This window comes from Rhinoraja longicauda, chromosome 15 (assembly GCF_053455715.1).
Source record: "Rhinoraja longicauda isolate Sanriku21f chromosome 15, sRhiLon1.1, whole genome shotgun sequence".
Classification (NCBI taxonomy): domain Eukaryota; kingdom Metazoa; phylum Chordata; class Chondrichthyes; order Rajiformes; family Arhynchobatidae; genus Rhinoraja; species Rhinoraja longicauda.
This window is the reverse complement of record NC_135967.1, coordinates 7282050-7302860: the sequence shown is the minus strand read 5'-3', so window position 1 is coordinate 7302860 and position 20811 is coordinate 7282050. Positions and strand designations below refer to the sequence as shown.

Here is a 20811-nt window from a genome sequence, read left to right as displayed (position 1 = left end):
AAGAATAAGGGGTAGGCCATTTAGAACGGAGATGAGGAAGAACCTTTTCAGTCAGAGAGTGGTGAAGGTGTGGAATTCTCTGCCTCAGAAGGCAGTGGAGGCCAGTTCGTTGGATGCTTTCAAGAGAGAGCTGGATAGAGCTCTTAAGGATAGCGGAGTGAGGGGGTATGGGGAGAAGGCAGGAACGGGGTACTGATTGAGAGTGATCAGCCATGATCGCATTGAATGGCGGTGCTGGCTCGAAGGGCTGAATGGCCTACTCCTGCACCTATTGTCTATTGTCTATTGTAAAAAATCACATGTGGTTGAAGTACACATTGTCAGATTTTAATAAAGGCCATTTTTATACATTTTGGTTTCACCATGTAGAAATTACAGCAGTGTTTATACCTAGTCCCCCCATTTCAGGGCATCATAATGTTTGGGACACAGCAATGTCATGTAAATGAAAGTAGTCATGTTTAGTATTTTGTTGCATATCCTTTGCATGCAATGACTGCTTGAAGTCTGCGATTCATGGACATCAACAGTTGCTGGGTGTCTTCTCTGACGATGCTCTGCCAGGCCTGCATTGCAGCCATCTTTAGCTTATGCTTGCTTTGGGGGCTCGTCCCCATCAGTTTTCTCTTCAGCATATAAAAGGCATGCTCAAATGGGTTCAGATCGTGTGATTGACTTGGCCACTCAAGAATTTACCATTTTTTAGCTTTGAAAAACTCCTTAGTTACTTTAGCAGTATGTTTGGGATCATTGTCTTGCTGTAGAATGAACCGCCAGCCAATGGGTTTTGAGGTATTTGTTTGAACTTGAGCAGATAGGATGTGTCTATACACTTGAGAATTCATTATGCTACTACCATCAGCAGTTGTATCATCAATGAAGATAAGTGAGCCAGTACCTTCAGCAGCCATACATGCCCAGGCCATAACACCCCCACCACTGTGTTTCACAGATGAGGTGGTACACTTTGGGTCTTGGGCAGTTCCTTCTCTCCTCCATACTTTGCTCTTGCCATCACTGATACAAGTTAATCTTCATCTCATTTGTCCGCAAAACCTTTTTCCAGAACTGTGGTTGCTCTTTGGCAAACTGTAACCTGGCCATCCTATTTTTGCAGCTAACCAGTGGTTTGCATCTTGCAGTGTAGCCTCTGTATTTCTGTTCATTAAGTCTTCTTCGGACAGTGGTCATTGATAAATCTACACTGGGCTCCTGAAGAGTGTCTCTGATTTGACAGACAGGTGTTTGCGGATTTTTCTTTATTATAGAGAGAATTCTTCTGTCATCGGCTGTGGAGGTCTTCCTTGGCCTGCCGGTCCCTTTGAGATTAGTAAGCTCACCAGTGCTTTCTTTCTTCTTAATAATGGTCCAAACAGTTGATTTTGGTAAGCCTAAGGTTTGGCTGATGTCTCTAACAGTTTTACTCTTGTTTCTCAGTCTCATAATGGCTTCATTGACTTTCTTTGGTACAACTTTGGTCCTCATGTTGATAAACAGCAATAAAGTTTCCAAAGGGGATGGAAAGACTGGAAGAAAGACGAGGTGCTGAGAGCTCTCATACCTGCATTAAGGAGGCAATTAAACATACCTGAGCAATTACAAACACCCTCAAAGCCACGTGTCCCAAACATTATGGTGCCCTGAAATGGGGGGACTATGTTTAAACACACCTGTAATTTCTACATGGTGAAACCAAAATGTATTAAAAAAGTGGCCTTTATTAAAATTTGGCAATGTGCACTTTTTACCACATGATTTTTTCTATTACAAATCTTAAATTGTGGAGTACAGAGGCAAATAAATAAAAGATAGGTGTTTGTCCAAAACATTATGAAGGGCACTGTAGATAATAATAGGAGTAGCCAGGGACTACTTGGGACTCACATAAGAGAAACAAGTTTGATGAACCTGTCAAGGATTTAGAGGTTGTAACCACCAAAATAAAGTGAGGGCAATTCAGTTAACATGGTATATTGAATCATTAAAAAGGCCTTTGATAAACTTTGACAGAAAACATTATTTAACAAAATTAGAATATACATTATTCAGAGCAATGCATTTGAGTCAGCTGAATATCTAAGTTGACAGAAAACAGCTAACATGTCATTTTGCAGTTTGGAAGGCTGCAATTAGTGGGATGCCATGAGGATTGAACCATTGCAGTCCATCTGGTAAAGGCACTTCAACAACATTGTTGAGTAGAGCCACAAGAGACTGGTAGCTGGTGCGACAAAACCGGTTGGAGGAACTCAGCGGAGCAAACACTATCCATCGGGGATGGTGGGGTGGGGGGGGGGGGGAAGGAGAAGGAAATGGCGATGTTTTTACTTGAAACTCTGCATCAGATCTTATTATGGAGTAGGTAGTTTCAGGATTTACACTCAATTTGAAGAATAATCTGGCTGCCAACATTAAAAGGCTGTAGGTTCCTTTTAAGTGTGGTTGCTTAGGTATAGAGGGCTACCTGCTATTCAAGTGCTGTGTGATGCAGTTTATGTATAAGGAAGGGTGTGCGACAGTCGGTAGATATGAACTGGGTCGAATAGCCTGTGTCCAAGTTGTACAATTTTACAAAAGTTAGATTGATTGGACCATTAAGGTATGAGTGATTAGGCCAAACGGCTTGTCTGAGCAGCACATAATATGTAATTCACATTCTGAAATACCGTACCAAAATATTAGAAGAAAAAGGACCATCAATACCTTTTCTGAGCTACCAACAATTATAACAATTATCCACATTCTCAGAGCAAAAACTGCATTCGCACACATGCATATGTGTCATGTTAAACCTTCTGAAAAGGAGGGGAATCTATCAGAGAAATGAATTTCCTCAAATTTGCTGAAAATATTTATAATTAAAATACATTAGTTATTTTCACTTAAAATGTTATCTTTTTTAAAGGTCATGCTAAATGACCTATTGTTTTTCCTTTCACTTCTTTCCAGAATACTAGTTTTTCATTTGTGAATTCCCAATCTGCCAGGGCCATTACAAAATTCTTTGAGTTTTGTAAGATCGCAAGCGAATGGATCCACTTATTCTTTTCAATCACTTCTTTTAATATCCAAGGATCATGAAAGTTATCAGCTTTAAACATTAGCTTGTTTAGTACTTATTCCTCTATTGTTTATTTTACATTCCTTACCACTTGTAGCCCTGGGTTTTCTAAGATTGTAATGCTTGTTTTAATCTCCCTTCAAGACAGACACAAAATACATTTTATCCTATTTCTTATTATTAGTTCTGCAAGTCTATTCCAGATGAACCAGTTACAAATTACAGTGGTCTTCATTGTCCCCCACGTTACAACCAATAGGATCATCTGGTTTTCCAATAATAATTGTTAATAAAACTTAATATTAGTAATCATACCATTAATACTGTAGGAAAATAACTGTAAATGCTGGTTCAAATCGAAGGTATCACAAAATGTTGGAGTAACTCAGCGGGTCAGGCAGCATCTCAGGAGAGAAGGAATTGGTGACGTTTCAGGTCGAGACCTTTCTTCAGACTGATACCATTAATAGTGTAATTGCCATTAATACAATTAATTTATTTCATAAGTAATTATGGAAGGTGCTCTTTGGCTCGTAGGCAGCAAAGGAGAATCCTTTCAATTCATTTTCTTGCAGTTGAGAGCAAAGAAACCTCAGTTCATGTACAACGGAACTCTATTCTTCCTTCAAAGTGATCACAAATATAGGGCCAGAGCTCCTTTTGCATACACTCTTCTTCAGACAGTGGCAAGATTAGTGATACCCACAGGAATTATTCTTCCACCATGGTTTTGCAGCTTGAGTGCTTAGACTGTGGAACTAATTGTAGACTTTCGAAGAGATCCCCCTCCCCTCCCCCCATTCACCATCAACAACACCATAGTCACATCTGTGGAGTCATTTACGTTCCTTGGATCCATCATCTCCAGGAACCTTAAATGGGGGACCACCATCGACTCCACAGTCAAAAAGGCCCAACAGAGGATGTGCTTCCTGCGGCAACTGAAGAAACACAATCTGCCACAGGCAAAGATGGTCCAATTCTATACTACTATCATTGAGTTCGTCCTCACCTTCTCCATCATGGTCTGGTTTGGCTCAGCCACCAAGCACGACATCCGGAGGCTGCAACAGATCGTTCGCACAGCTAAGGTTGTTGGCTGCAACCTTCCCCCCATTGACGAACTGTACACTGCAAGGGCCAGGAAGCGAGCGGGCAAGATCATCTCTGACCCCTTCACCCTGGCCACAAACTCTTCGAAGCACTTCCCTCTGGAAGGCGACACAGGACTGTCAAAGCAGCCACAGCCAGACATAAAATCAGCTTTTTTCCACGAGTGATAGTTCTACTCAATAACCAAAGTCTGTAGTCTCTTTTTTGCTCTGGTTTATTTTCACCCACACGTTTAGACCGTAATGTTGTATCCTTATTATTTTGATGTGGTTATGCTTTATTCTTAATTGTTAACTGTATGTTTGTGTTGTCATTTGTGAGCAGAGCACCAAGGCACATTCCTTGTATATGCATACTTGGCCAATAAACTTATTCATTCATTCATTCATGGTTTCGCAGCTTGAGTGCTTGCTCCTAGTTTTCAGTTGTCAAATAGCCTTTTCTACCTCTTGTTGGATTGAGGTAACATTTCAGATTTTTGTGAATTAAGTGCTGTGTGATGGAGTCAAATTTCAGCCATGTTCAATAAAAAACTGATAAGATTCTTCAAATTGCACTCTCCAACAGATGCTTGTAAGCTCTTCCATTGTCAGCTTTAAGCAGAATATGTATTTGCATATTTGGGCTGCTGATGTTGTCTTGACTGTGCTGAAGAACACAAAATATTGATCTCCCAAACTTTGTTTTATAAGCAGGAGTGTTTTTTGTTGCACCTCAGACATTAGACGCCCGAGGAACTGTTCACCTTCACCCCACCCCTACTCTTGAGACGTAATGATATCTTCTGTAAAATAATACTTCGTGTTTATGACCACATAGTTTGGTTCTCTAGGAAATTATCAAACCAGCCACTGAACCGTTGGTACAGAAGTTAAGAGCTTCTTCAAAAGGTCCCAATTATGATAGTCCAGGGTATGCTTTGTACTGGGTACACTCTGCTGCCCCTATTGGCTGGTTATCTGTGAGGTGTTAACAGAAGAAAAGGGACAGAAGCTGACGCAGGCAAATTAGTCACTCCACTCTGCTCTGCTATTCAGTAAGATCACAGCTGACTCAATTCTGATCTCATCGCCACTTTCACACTACATTTCATGCTTATGACTCCTGTTAATTCAAAAGGAGAGTCATTCTCCAACATAAATATATACACAATAACTTTACCTTCTCAGCTCACTTGGATAGACAATTCCAAAAACTGCTTGTGGCTCCTCATTTCTATCTTAAATTGGTGACTTTTTATTCTGATACTATTCCTGTATTTATAGAAAACCCCACCGGGATAAACATCCTCTATTCATCAACTCTTCCATTAATACACCTCAATGTTTTTTTCACACTCCAATGAATGGATCCAACCTGCTAATATGTCAGCTCATTCGTATTGCAGATCAACCTAATGAATTTTCTCTTCATTCCCCCAAAGCAGTGCATCATTACTTAAATACAGAGACTAAAGCTGTATGCAGTAATTGAGGCGTGGTCTTAGCAGATTCATTAGTTTGCATTAAAAACTTCCCTATTTTTATACCCCATAATCCTTGCTGTTATGCTCAACATTCCATTTGCTTTCTTGTGGACAGCATGCCCAAACTTTTGTTTCATGCACTAGGAATCCCAGATATTTTTGTACCACAACATTTTGCAGTCATACTTTGTGATTATTTAATTTAATAGAAAAATGAAAGAGTAAATTATCTCATATTTTCCCATCTGTCAACGTTTCCCTGCCACCTAGCACAACTTGTTAACACGCTTAATTTTGTATCAGCAATAAATCTGACTACTGTACACTCATTCATTTTATTCGATTCATTAACATAGATTGTAAATAGCTGAAACCCTAGTACCAATTCCTGCAGGATGAAACGATTATTGATTGTCAATTTTTTTTAAATCACCTATTTATCCCGACTATAACTTTTTCATTCAGAGTTGTGAATTTGTAGAATTCTCTGCCTCAGAAGGCAGTGGAGGCCGATTCACTTGATGCATTCAAAAGAGAGTTAGATAGAGCTCTTAGGGCTAGTGGAATCACGGGGTATGGGGAGAAGGCAGGAACGGGGCACTGATTGTGGATGATTAGCCATGATCACATTGAATGGCCAACACCTGCACCTATTGTCTATGTATCTATGATTTATATATATCTGCTTTGTCAGATCATCAAATATCAACCCATTACCCCAATCCTGTGCACTCTTACCCAATGCATTAATCTTTTAGGTAGACACAAAATGCTGGAGTGACTCAGCGGGACAGCCGGCATCTCTGGAGAGAAGAAATGGGTGACGTTTCGGGTCAAGACCCTTCTTCAGACTGATCTTTTACATGGCGCCACAATGAATGACTTCTGGAAATCTAAATATATTACACTTACTCACTTTATTCACTTTGGTTACATCCCCATTTTTTTGTGCTCAGTTGCCACACCAAGTTATGATGCATCCCAACTTGATCCTTTCTACGGTACATCCGTAGAAATTGTCAAGTCTTTGGACACATGACAATTTCCTTCGTTTTCTGAGGCTTTGGTGTGCTTTTTTGGATGTAGCACCAAAGTGGCTGATCTAGGAGAAAATGTTGGTGTCATTTACACCCAAAAGGCTGAAGCTCTCAACCATCCCTACTTTACCACTGTTTATGCCGACTGGTGCATGCACATCACCCCATTTCTTGAAGTCAATGATGAGCTCCTTCATTTGACCAACATTGAGGAACAGGTGTGGTCTTGACCCCATATTACTATGCTCCTATATTCTTTCTGTACTCTGTCTTGCCATTGTTTGAAATGCGGCTCACTATGTTGGTGTTATTTGCAAACTTCTAAATGGAATGAGAGCAAAATTAGGTGACAGTCATGAATGTACAGGGAGTAGTATAGTTAGGGACTGGGAACGAATCCTTGCAGGGGATCAGTGATGAGAATTATCATGTAGGGTGCTACTGATTGTGGTCTTTGGCTCATGAGGATCCATTTGCAGGGTAGGTTGATCCTACATTCAAGAGTTTGGAGATGTCTTTCCTGGTTTAAAAAAAATCAATAGTACCACCAATCCTTCATCACCGATCTCTATCACTCAAAACCACAACCTAGCAGTCAAAATATATGAAGAGGCCAGTGTTCATGGAATTCAATTAATTTTACATAATATTAAAATTATACTAGATACAACAATGGCTTTGCAACATGACAATAGCCCAGCAATACTGCTAAAAATGTACTTTAGAACAATGAATGACTCGAGCCAAACTGTTCCTGTGTAGCTGCAACACGCATTTATCTTACAAGTGCGGAAAACTGCCCAGGTACATGTGTCCATAAAAAGGACAAAAGCAATACAGACGGGCCAGCCTAATCTCAAGCATAATAACAACATGCCACTGATAGTGTTATTGTGGACCATTTACTCATCAGTAATCTTCTGAGCTCAATTGTTCTGAGGAGATGACCTGGCTCCAGATCTCATTAGTCTTAATCTAAACGCGAGACTTCCAGAAGCGGTATTAGACAGAATGCCTATGACACCAGGGAAACCTTAGGATAAGTGTTGCAATAGGACCCCAAGTAAATAACCTCTGAAGACCCACCAGCTAAAGCACCAAAGTCCATCCATTCCAGTTTGCTCATCAGGATATTACCCATCACCATAATAGTCAGAACTGGTGGATGTTCACAATTCAAAAAGGTATATGTCTACATGCAGCCAAGACTTTGATAACTGCAGACTGCATGTTCTTGTGTCTTATCAGTTCCCCACCCAAAACATTGTCTGTTCATTCCCTCCACTGATGCAGCCTGATTCACAGAGTTCATCCAGGACTATTGATTCTTGGGTCTCCATTGTATGTACTTTTACAAAATGTTCTACAATACTGATCAAATCATCTTTGTTACTAGATTCCATCCCACAGCACATCCAAACAACCAACATACAAACTTCAGAGGACAGGGACAAAGGCAGGAGGCATGAGGGGATGTGCAACCAGCTACATGTCCCCCTCAAGACTCGTATTACTTGACAGACAAACAGATCATTGATCTTACATAAAAATGCTGTAAATTGTTGTTCAATAGCACAACGGAAAACCTTCACAACATGAATACATCAATTCAAGATCACCCTTTCGAAGGCAACAGGGAATCAACATTAAATGGCATTGTTGGTGATAATCTCATCAAGTGATCGATCAAAGCAAAGCAAGATAGCAAGTTCCAAGGACTCTTTGGAATGAGGCCTCTAAGGGAGCCTTTCTCCCTCTACCAGCAGGAAATTCTGCTTACAGACCTTTCCCAATATTTTTCTATTTTGCATATCCAAAGGAATCACCAAAGTGTCCACTGGGTTTCCAGTAAAGTTTAGGTGTGTATTCTTCCAAAGCGCTGCTTCTAACCTTCTTAAGCAAGCTCCAAAAGCATCTAAACATCGAATATCAGAAAATTTCCATAATTAGTTTCTCGCCTAATCAAACCCCCCAGTTGATGATCCCTTTAAACAGCACAAGTATCAGGGAAGGGGTGTAGAAATAAAGTGATGAGGTCTTCCTGCTGCTGGAGAGTAGGTTCCCGTTGTGTGCAAAAACAAATGCATTAGCCGAATTGAAGGCCAATTTGTCAGTACTGGCATCAAATCAACATCTTACAACTATAAGAAATTGCAGATGCAAAAAATTAACAAGGAGTTGTTTTGTCCATATTCAGCCCATAGGGCATGCACCACCATTTAGTAATATCTGAGCTGATTACAACCTCAACTCCACATTCCCATTGACACACAGCCATTTCTCGACTCTTGCTTATTGATCATCAATTTACCTCCAGGTCGAGACCCTTCTTCAGACTGATGTCAGGGGGGCGGGACAAAGGAAGGATATAGGTGGAGACAGGAAGATAGAGGGAGATCTGGGAAGGGGGAGGGGAAGAGAGGGACAGAGGAACTATCTAAAGTTGGAGAAGTCAATGTTCATACCACTGGGCTGCAAGCTGTCCAGGCGAAATATAAAGTCCTGTTCCTCCAATTTCCAGTGGGCCTCACTATAGCACTGGAGGAGGCCCATGACAGAAAGGTCAGACTGGGAATGGGAGGGGGAGTTGAAGTGCTCAGCCACCGGGAGATCAGATTGGTTAACGCGGACCGAGTGCAGGTGTTGAGTGAAGCGATCGCCGAGCCTGCGATCGCTTCGCTCAACACCTGCGCTCAGTCTGCGTTAACCAATCTGATCTCCCGGTGGCTGAGCACTTCAACTCCCCCTCCCATTCCCAGTCTGACCTTTCTGTCATGGGCCTCCTCCAGTGCCATAGTGAGGCCCACCGGAAATTGGAGGAACAGCACCTCATATTTCGCCTGGGCAGCTTGCAGCCCAGTGGTATGAACATTGACTTCTCCAACTTTAGATAGTTCCTCTGTCCCTCTCTTCCCCTCCCCCTTCCCAAATATCCCTCTATCTTCCTGTCTCCACCTACATCCTTCCTTTGTCCCGCCCTCATGACATCAGTCTGAAGAAGGGTCTCGACACGAAACGTCGCCCATTCCTTCTCTCCTGAGATGCTGCCTGACCTGCTGAGTTACTCCAGCATTTTGTGAATAAATACCTTCGAATTGTACCAGCATCTGCAGTTATTTTCTTATAATATCAATTTACCTCCGGCTTCAAAATATTCAAATATGCTTCCTATAATTGTTCTTGAAGAAAAAGTGATGCAAAGAATCATGACCCACAGAAATAAAATTAACAAAATCACCATATCTCCTTCCTAAATGGCTAAACACTTATTTTATGTGACTTCTAGTTTTGTGCACAAAAAAGCATTTGCTCCTCATCCATCCTGTCAGGACCCCTCAGTTAAAAAAAAAAAGTTTTAGTTTAAGTGCCCACACATTCTTCTGAACTCAGCAATTACAACACAGGTCTGTCCACCCATTCTTGTACAGACACTCTCCGACTTACTCTCGGGTCACATTGCATAAACCCTCATGCAGGTTGGATTTTACGCAAGTCGCAATCACCTTAAAACTAAGTAGAAACAAAGAACTACAGATGCTGGTTAATATACAAAATGACACAAAGTGCTAGAGTGACTCGGCGGGTCAGGCAGCATCTCGGGAGAACATGGATAGGTGACGTTTCAGGTCGGGACCCTTCTTTGGACTGATTCAGACTGCTGAGTTATTCCAGCACTTTGTGTTTTTTCACCTTAAAACTAGGCGCCGATGCCACTGTTCTGCACCAGCGAACCTTTCTTTACCAGCTGTGGCACCATCTGTTCGACGTGGCTGTTGTTGTGGCTCACATTGTAGGCCCTGGCTGACAATGGTTTTCAGGCTGCCGCACGCACAAAAGCACATGCTCAGTCACTATGGGGCTCCCTTCCTTCTCACCAGCTGCTGCTTCTTCCTATCGACCGCTGTTTTGTCTGCTCCCCCTTCCTTCACCATCTCCTCTGGAGTTGTCGACACCTTCACCTTGGATAATAGTGCAAAGACAAAAGCAATGACTGCAAGTCGATGTAGTTCAGAGCATAGTTGGAGGTTCTAGTGCTTAATAGCCTGATGGTTGTTGGGAAGAAGTTGCTTCTGAACCTGACATTAGAGTTTTCAGGCACCTGTACGTTTTTCCTGATGGCAATGATAGTGAAGTGAGAGCATGGCCATGGTGGTGTGGGTCTCTGATGATGCTGACTGCCTTTTTCAGACAGCAACTCTAAAAGATCTCTGCAATGGTGTGGAGGTCAGAATCCTTGGTGGACTGGGCAGTGTTCACCACTTTTTTCTATCTTCTTCGTTTCTGGATGTTCGGGTTGCCGAACTAGGCCGTGATGTACCAGTCAATATGCTCTCTACTGTACATCTGTAAGTTCAAGAGAGTATTTGTCGACATACCTAGTCTCCTCAAGCTTCTAAGGAAGTAGAGGCTTTGATGGGTTTTCTTTATGATAACATCAATGTGTTGTTACCAGGACAGATTTTAAGAGATATGCACACCCAGAAATTTGAAGTTGTTGAACCTCTCTACCACATTCCCATAAATGAAGACAGGTTTGAGGATCCTCTTCTCAAGTCAACAATCCGTTCCTTGATTTTACCAACGTTGAGACCAAGATCGTTGTTCTGGCAGCTTTCGGTCAGTTGATCAATCTCCCTATACGCTTACAGTCTTTTGAGGTGAGACAGAGGTTCACCTGCACCTCCTCCAACCTCATCTATTGTATCCGCTGCTCTAGATGTCAACTTCTTTACATCGGTGAAATCAAACGCAGGCTCGGCGATTGTTTCGCTCAACACCTTCGCTCAGTCCGCCTTCACCAACCTGATCTCCCGGTGGCTGAGCACTTCAACTCCCCCCCCCCCACTCCCAGTCTGACCTTTCTGTCATGGGCCTCCTCCAGTGCCATAGTGAGGCCCACCGGAAATTGGAGGAACAGCACCTCATATTTTGCTTGGGCAGCTTGCAGCCCAGCAGTATGAACATTGACTTCTCCAACTTTAGATAGTTCCTCTGTCCCTCTCTTCCCACCTCCCCTTCCCAGTTCTCCCTCTATATTCCTGTCTCCACCTATATCCTTCCTTTGTCCTGCCCCTTGACATCAGTCTCAAGAAGGGTCTCGACCTGAAACGTCACCCATTCCTTCTCTCCTGAGATGCTGCCTGACCTGCCGAGTTACTCCAGCATTTTGTGATACCTTCGATTTGTACCAGCATCTGCAGTTATTCTCCTACACTCCCTATACTCTGAGTCGGCATCAGCAGTAATTTAAAGATGGAGTTGGAACTGTGTCTGGTTACAGTCATGGGTACAGTGAGTAGAGCAGGGGGATGAGCACACAGCACACAGGCATCCAGATGGATCCCTGCCACATTTCAAATCTAATCTTTCAACATTTAGATATTTACTTTCAATTATTCTTGCCAAGATGCCAATTACATATTTTCCACATTTGCCACATCTTTACCCATTCACCTGTCCTGCCTACATGCTTTTGTTGCCTCTTTATTATCTCATCACCTTACTTTCTTATCTATGTATCATCCACAAAATTTAACAAATCACATCCAGGTCATTTACATTGTTGAGGCCTACTACAAAAGACCATGGCACATTACTTAGTTCACCTTGCCAACCAGAAATTAACCCACTTATATACAATTAAAACACGAATTGCTGAAAAATCTCAGGTCATGCATCATCCGTAGAAAGAGAAACAATTAACAGACCATCCATGATTTGTTTTTGTGATTGACTCATTTATGCCAATTCTGGTTCCTGTCAGCCAACTGATCTTCTATCCACTCCAACATGTTATCGCCCACACCACAAGCTTGATTTTCTGTAATAAGCTTTTGCAGGATCTTATCAAATGCTCCATGAAAAGTACATCCACAGCAAGTGGTACCTGCTGCAAATTTAAACAAATAATACTAAAAAATACCATTTCAGAAAATGTTGGAAATATTCAGGGCAGAAAAATCTGTAAGAGAAAGTTAATCCCTCATGTCGACATTGTGATGAAAGGTCATGAACCTAAGAAGTTGACTTTTTTTGTCTATTCATGTTGCCCGAGTATTTACAGCAATCTCTCTTCTCACTTCAGCACTGCATGAAAATTGATGCTGATCTACATATCTCCAGATGGGCGAGTGACAGACACTGTGTCTCCCTTATGAACATTAGATTGCACAAAGCATGGTAAAGGTGCACAGACGTGCACCCTGCACAAGATCAAATAACAGGCAACATGGAGCAGAATTTTGTAGTCTGCTTCTGAAATTAGATTAAGTACCAATTGTTCCAGACAATTATGTAAAATAAAAATTTGGTTATTCTAATCTGCTATCAGTTTAATAACATACTGAACATTAGACTACTTTGCTGTGTACAAGTGCCAGTGAGGAAGCTAGATTCTTGAAACACAGCATCCTAAATCCAACTTCAGAACAAAAACATTTTCAGCTGCAAAATGAACATTCAAGTGCTACAAATTGATAATAATTCTTTGAGGTTTGCATGCATTTTGGGCATCAGCATTTTAATTTTTTTGGGCAACTCCATGGGGATCCCCTTGAACTTCTACAGATGAGCCGTAGAATGTTTTTTCAGCCTAGTATTCGATATGATAGAACTTTATTTATCCCAGGAAAGAAATTGATCATAAAACACAAAATACAACATGATATTAAAGTGACGAGTGGAAAGGATTGGGGAGTCAGTCTACCCCACGACAGAAGCGGGAGGATCATGCACAGTTTGATAGCCACAGGGAAGAAGGATCTCCTGTGGCGTTCTGTACTCCATCTTGGTGGAACCAGTCTGTTGCTGAAGGTACTCCTCAGGTTGACCAGTGTGTCATGGAGGCGGTGAGCTGTATTGTCCAAGATGCTCCGCAGTTTGAGGAGCATCCTCCCCTCCAAGACCACCTCCCATGAACCCAACTCCTCTCCCAGGACAGAGCCAGCCATCTTGATGAGATTGTTAATCCTATTGGCGTCCGCAGACTTCGCCCTGCTGCCCCAGCATACGACAGCAAAGAAGTGGGCACTGGCTACCACCGATTGGTAGAGCATATGCAGCATCTTACTGCAGATGTTGAAGGAGTGGAGCCTTCTCAAAACGTACAGCCGGCTGTCCCTTCTTGTACAGGGCCTCAGTGTTCCTGGACCAGACCATTTTACTGTCCAGGTACACTCCAAGGTATTTGTACTCTCTGGTAAACTGCACATTCACACCATTGATGGAGACAGGGGTGTTCCTCTCCTCCTGAAGTCCACCACTAACTCCTTAGTCTTGTCGGTGTTGAGCTGCAGGTGATTCAGCCCACACCACTCAGTCGTTGACTACGGTGTTCAACTTCCCTCCCTCACTGATGCAGCCCACAATTGCAGAGTCATCTGAAAACTTCTGCAGGTGGCAAGAGTCTGAGTTAAATCTGAAGTCCGAGGTGTAGTAGATGGTGAACAGGAAGGGAGAGAGGACCGTCCCCTGTGGAGCCTGTGTTGCTCACTATCATGTCCGAGACACAGTTCTGTAACCTGACATATTGTGGTCGTCCAGTCAGGTAGTTAGTAATCCTGGACACCTACATCTTCGTCAGTTTTCTCCCTAGCAGTGCAGGCTGGATGGTATTAAAAGCACTGGAGAAGTCAAAAAACATGAAAAGTAACAATTGCTCTGCTCTTTACCACCTGAACTGCAGAGAGTGATGAACACAGTACAGCTCATCACAGGCTCGAAATGCTCTTCCATACAGTCCATCTTCATGGTGCATTAGGGAAGGCTGGAAGTATCTTCAAGAATGACTGGCTTTACCTTAACCTTCTTCTATCTTCTAAGAGAATATATAGGAGCTTGAAAGCCCAGAAATCCAGACTTAGAACAGACTTCTGAACTAATCACCTCTTTCACCCCTTCCCAGAGGTGCTGCCACATCCTAACTACCTCATTCAGTTATTCTGTCATTGCACTTTGCCCTTTTTTTTGCACTACTTCAGATTTATCTTTGTTTCATCAGTGCTATTTATCATTACCATGTATACTATTCACTCTAAGACCTTCATGTAATTAAGGATTTCCATCGCACCCTTGTATATATATATCACAATATATAAATTCAAATATACTCATTCAAATCTGAATCTATATAGGCATTTTCTGAAATGGGATTTTGATTTTACATCAGAACCTGAACCATCAACCTGAAATGTTAGCAATGATTCACTCTCCACCAAAAAACTTGAAAATTCAGAGGTTGGTTCAGATCGTCACCATATGTAGCATTTTTCTTTGATGTTATAGTTTAAGGGCAGGTAGACCTAGTACTTGATTATGTGTGCTATTTCAGCAAGATCTCTCAATGCAAAAATATTTCATCGCAGTAAAATATGAAAAGTATCCACTTATGCAATAGTTACCAGGATGCAGATAACCTACAGCTTCAATATAGCCAAATTCACAATCAAACTGTGGTGTTTTGCATCTGCTTTATTTAGTAAAATATATTCCAGTTCAGTTAATTTCCCATATACACAAACAGAACAAAATATTTGTCACTGTTTTCAGGATAAATAGTATTTGTTGAAAACAACTCAACAATTGAACTGCAGTGTGGTGGGGCACAAAATGAACCACAATCTACCGAATGCCAAATGAAGGAAATAAAGAACTGCAGATGCTGGTTTACAAAAGAAGGCACAAAGTGCTTGAGTCTGAAGAAGGGTCCCAACCCAAAACGTAACCTATCCCTGTTCTCCAGAGTTGCTGCCTGACCTGCTGAGTCACACTAGCACTTGTGTCTTCTTTTGAACACCAAATAACATTCATTTACACATTCTAGTTAAAGAATACATAATACAGCAACTTATCCAATAAAGCAGGGCAATTTCTCTTTAAAAATAGAGGATGCATATAAATAAATGATCCACATATAAAAATTATGATCATTTGCACAGTGCAATTGGCTAGCTTGATTGGCAGTGCTATTAAACAACAACCTCCACCCTAACTGTCTATCCTGCAGAGCATTGTAACCATAAGCAGCCTAATAATAAATACTAATATTCACAGATTCATAAATAGCATTTGCAATACTGAGGCTATAAACTCTTCAAATCTAAGGCATGTCTATGCATTTACAAATAATCCCATTGTCCACCATCATTTCATATCCTTGCATGTTTTCCCCTTTCAAATGCTCATCCAGTTTCCCTTTGAACAAATAGAATCTGCCTCCACATCACCCATGTCAGTGTCTTCCAGATTGTAATAATTTACCACGTAAAACATTTTTCCAGTCTCTTGCCAATCATCCTCATTCTACTTTCTCTAGATCTTCACCTTTCCAACATGGGTTCAGTTTTGTTTATCTGTTCTTGATTTTAAGTCTCTACCAGACACCAGATAACCTCCTTTGCCCATGAAGATGTGCAAATTGTCCAGTTTCTCTTTGAAACTTAAGTTCACTATACCCGGAACCATTCTAGTAAACCTCTTCTGCATCCTCTCAGGCCTTTACATTTTTCCAGAAATAGATAAAATACTCTGGCCAAATCAGTTTTATCAAAACGCTCATCGTAACCTCCTTGCTCTTGTACTTTACATTTTATTTATAACGTATAGAATTCCCATGCCGGCTTAAAAGAGCCACCTGGCGTAATAGATGCCCAGCCATCCATCCTATTTCTCAACTTGTTCTCTTACACAACTGAACTCCGATTCATCTATCGTAGGAGTAATTTACAAAACCGTTTACCCGATCAACTAGCCATTGTCTGAGACACGGGAGAACATTAGACAAACTACAAAACGCCACGCTAAACAGGGATCACTGGAACTGTGACAGTTGCACTACCTAGAGCGCCAGTGTTGTATCCCTTTTAAACTTTTGCCTTTTAGTACATAGTGCCGTTCCACGTTCTTCCTACCAAAATAAGACACCTATTTTTCTGCCTTAATTTGCTATTATCTGGACATAACTGCTCAGTAAATTTCATGGATTATTCTAGAGATTTTAGCTACAGTAAAATCTTAGAAAAGGCGATACCAACAGATCTATTTTGCAAACATTCCTGGCACATTAAAACTAAGGATATGATTTTTAAACCGTATTCAATTGCGGATGCTCAACCAACAACAAACGTCCACTTTAAAATTCAAATCTTCAACGGTGATTTCCTCAATCGTCAAATTTGTGATGCCAATTTAACATCCCCCATCTCGCACCAATTAATACAATTGACAAAAGACTTACCGTATGTTATAGTATCCATCGATCCAGTTATCCATTTCATTTTTAATATGGCATGGGGATTGATGCGGTCCTCTGTCCAGCAGCCCACTTGAGTACCACGATTCTGGGGTCATAACGTTATCGCGAAGCGCTAAACTGTTCCTTGGATAGTCGGGGGAAACGCCGTAGTCGTTGTCCATGTTCCCCTTCTCGACATGACGCCAGGACGGCGGAGAGCCATAGAAGGGGTAGCCGGCGCAGTCCGAGTACCTGCACTGGGAACCAAATGCATCGCGGTTGTCCACCGTGTCGGGCTCCTCGATCTTGACTTTGAAGGTGGTCGCCGCAGCGAACTGGGCGTCGCATTCACCGCCATTCATGGCGCAGTTCTCGTCCTCCCTGAAGCCGGCTCTGCTCGACAGGTTGTACAGGACGCTCTCCTCCGAGGGAGGCGGACCGGGCCCGGGCCCGTAGTTGCTGAGCAGGACTCTGCCTAAGGAGCAGTGCTTGTGACCTTTGTCGGGGAACTCAGCCGCCTGGCTTTCGCCACTCGCGGATTTGACCTCTGCGGCCCTGGCTACCACCTCCTCGGCCAGGCCGCCGCCGCCGCCACAGGCCGTTTCCCTGCGCGACTGAGCCACCTCGAAGTCGACGGCAAACACCTCGGTGGCCGCGTCCAGCTCGTCAGCCACCTCCATCCTGCTGGACATCCTCCGGCTCTGGGGCCCGGGGCTCGACTGCTCGGGGGCGGCGGCCTCAGCGTCGACCCCCGCCGTGCCGTTCGCTTGAGGCTGGGGGAAAGCGAACATACAGTCCCTTTTGCCCTGACTAGCGTACGCCGACTGCAGCTCGCCTAGCTCGTTACTGTCCACGTTGAGGCCCATGGAGACCGAGACGGCTTTGCAGAGCTCTCGGGCGGTGTCGCTGGTCAATGAGTACGAGCAGCTGCCGCTGAAGTCGGCCTCGGGCGAGTATTCGCTCGCCAGCGCCAGCTCCCGCTCCTGGAAGTCGCAGTGGTAGCCGCGGGCTCCCTTGTCGCCGGGCGGGTAAGCGCTGAAGATGGTGCGGACGACGAAAGGCCGCGGCGCGCCGGCCCCGTCCTCCTCTCTCAAGATGGCGCCGCTCTGGCGGCACGCGGCCGCGTCGTCTCCGCAAAAGGCGCCAAAGACGCCGCCGCCGCTGCTGCTGCTGCGGGGGCCGGGGTCGCGCGTGCCCGCCGTCTCGTGGCCGCCAGCCTGGACGCGCGCTCCCGCCTGCCCGTGCTCCCGCGCGCACGCCGCGTGGAAGACGCTCTCGAACACCGCCCCCTGCCGCTGCAAGCCGACTGGCTCCAAGCCGGGCCCCGCGTTGTAATTGCCATACAGGCTCTCCGTCTCCATTGTGTTCTCTCCTTTATCTGTCTTGACTGCTGTGTGTGTGCGCGCACACAGTGCAATATCTATATAATTTGCAAAGTTACGATCTCCTCTCGTCTTTTTGGGGGGTTTTTTTTGTCAAAAAAATGCAAACACCGAAGGACTTCTTCCAAAATGCATTTAGTATAAAAAGCAATTCAGGAGAGCTGCAAATTAAAAAAGCAATGTTGTTCACAATCCCGTTACTTGATTCATTTTTTTTTTCCTCTAGCGCACTTAAGAGTTTTTCATAGCTCTCAAAAATACGAGACTGCGTACAGAGTTTTATTGCAATCAGCGGGAGCTGCCAGCATTACTTTTTTTTCCACACATGGCCAAATTTTAAACGTGTTAAATTCTTTCATTTCACGTCAACACTGTACGATCCCATATATTAACTCCGCCTTCTCTCACATCCGTGACACGTTATTTGCACTGCAATCGTATATATTTGCCTGCTCTCCGTTTTCAAATTATTGGCGAAGCACTTTTTAAGAGAGGCTGGAAATTCGGTAATAGGTAGCTTTCCGATTTCAATTGCACGTCGTTGTCCCCGTTGCAATCCCAGCAGATGTTCAATGACAGTCGTATTCCTGTTCCAATTGATTAAATGCAGGGACGAAACTCGTTCTGCCCGGCACGGTGATGGTTCCCCAGAAATGTTGTCCGACGCTGATTCCGCAGTTCAATGTGACTCGGTTAGTTTCAGTAACAATTACTCCGAAGCGGCCATAGGAGACGTACAGTAAACACGACCCGCTGTCACAAAACAAGTGTCTGGATTCCTTTTTTTCTTTTAAGCACTGAAACGGATCAGGAGTAAACTACTCCCGGGGATAGGAGAGCGGGGTTTCCAACATGTGGGAGCGAGAGCGATGAGATTTCTCGTGCGGAGGAGCTCAACAGCTATTTTTTTTCTCTCTTCGTGGTGTTCACTTTATCGCTAATTGCACAAATACTCACTTGCAACGTAATGCAAAGTCCAGTTTTGCCTGTCCCTTGTTGCGAAAACACAGCTGCAGTGCACTAATCCAGCAAAGTCGCACAGAATTGGCACTGCAAAGAATCGCAAACTTTCTGTCCCGCTTCGCACTCTCAGATAATGCAGCTCGACTTCGGCGCTCTGATTTCCATCGATACCCTGGATTTGTAAAATATTCCTCGGATGTTATTTGCACGGCGCCTTTTTTTAAAATTTAGTGGTATCCGATTTTAGTGATCAGATTGCAACCATTTTGTCAAATTCAGGTGTGCGTGCTGTGATAGCAAAGCAGCGTTCGATCTGCGCCTTCTCTGAGCTACTGAGTGCATCTGGCAATTGAAAGTGTTGACGCTACGTTTTGAGACCTTGGGACTTAGCCAAAATAGCTGCGTCAATCAAGAGTATATGTGTAAGCGAAAGAATCAAACACATTTATACACAGGCAAGCGCAGAAGATATATTAAAGTTACATGGTAATATTCTACATCCCAGAAGAGATCGAATTGTTTCAATATATTTTGCAGACATTAAATATATTGCAAACCTTGGAACCATTTAACTCAAACGTTTGAGATGGCTGCCTGTATTGATTAAATGTTGGGGTGGGTGACTCAATTGGCTTGACTTTAAAGTGTGTTTGGCGCTTGAATCTAAACGCAGTGTTCATATCCCTGGAAAAAGCTAATTTTGCTTACTTTGTGAAGGCTTTATTAAAATCACTGTTGTGGAATAGTTTATTAAATGGAGGATTGTAGATATTTGAAGGAATGGTAATGCCTTTGGTTAGTCAACCACAAACTGGCTCTTCCACATATTTGATTTCTGTAGAACAGAGACCAATTATTACATGTATTTATTTTGATTGTTTAATGGTAGCTGTGTTTCTACAAAATCATGCAGATTGTGTTACTGTAAACAAAGATTATTTCTGCATGTCCCAGAAGCCTCTTGACAACTACCCCATTTTAGCGGCTCAGAATTTGAGGTTTTGTGCAATGGCAAACCCTCAGTATTTAGTGCCACTATTGCGTACAACTTCCAATGCCCACGGGTGCACAATTAAATCTCTCTGTAATACTTCAGTCTTCCACTAGGTGCTTTGTTGCAGTGTTCACAGATGCAAACAATGCAGTCGGTGAAGAGCTGCAAGTATCAACTTTTTATGGAGCATTCTCTCTGCAAAAAGTATTGAAAATTTAACGACTGGTTGAATGAGTTGTGCATGACAGGATAAATGCATTTCAAGTTGTAAATGCAGCCGAGCGAGATCTCTAGCTCTGGAAACTAACGTTATAAATATGGTTTGGAGGAAAATAACTGCAGATGCTGGTTCAAATTGAAGGTAGATACAAAATGCTGGAGTAACTCAGCACCTCAGGAGAGAAGGAATGGGTGACGTTTCAGGTCGAGACCCTTCTTCATGGAGTGTCATTCCTTTTATGCAAAGATAAATACAACTCTAAAGACTTAATATTTGTTAAACTGTGTAACATTTCAATTTAGACTTTTTTTTTGTTGCCACAATCTTCCCTTTGTTTTCTCTGAA

At 42.9% G+C, this 20811-nt stretch overlaps 1 protein-coding gene across 2 annotated transcripts in view; it reads right to left on the bottom strand.

The window, feature by feature from the left end:
- Positions 1 to 19566, bottom strand: part of ar (androgen receptor) — a 151532-nt gene extending 131966 nt beyond the window's left edge. For both annotated transcript variants that reach the window (XM_078412143.1, XM_078412144.1), the window contains exon 1: positions 16911 to 19566. In XM_078412143.1, the coding sequence (XP_078268269.1) occupies positions 16911 to 18268 (1358 nt within the window). In that variant the 5' untranslated portion in view covers positions 18269 to 19566. The remainder of the gene's footprint in view (positions 1 to 16910) is intronic.
- Between the last annotated feature and the right edge of the window lie 1245 nt (positions 19567 to 20811).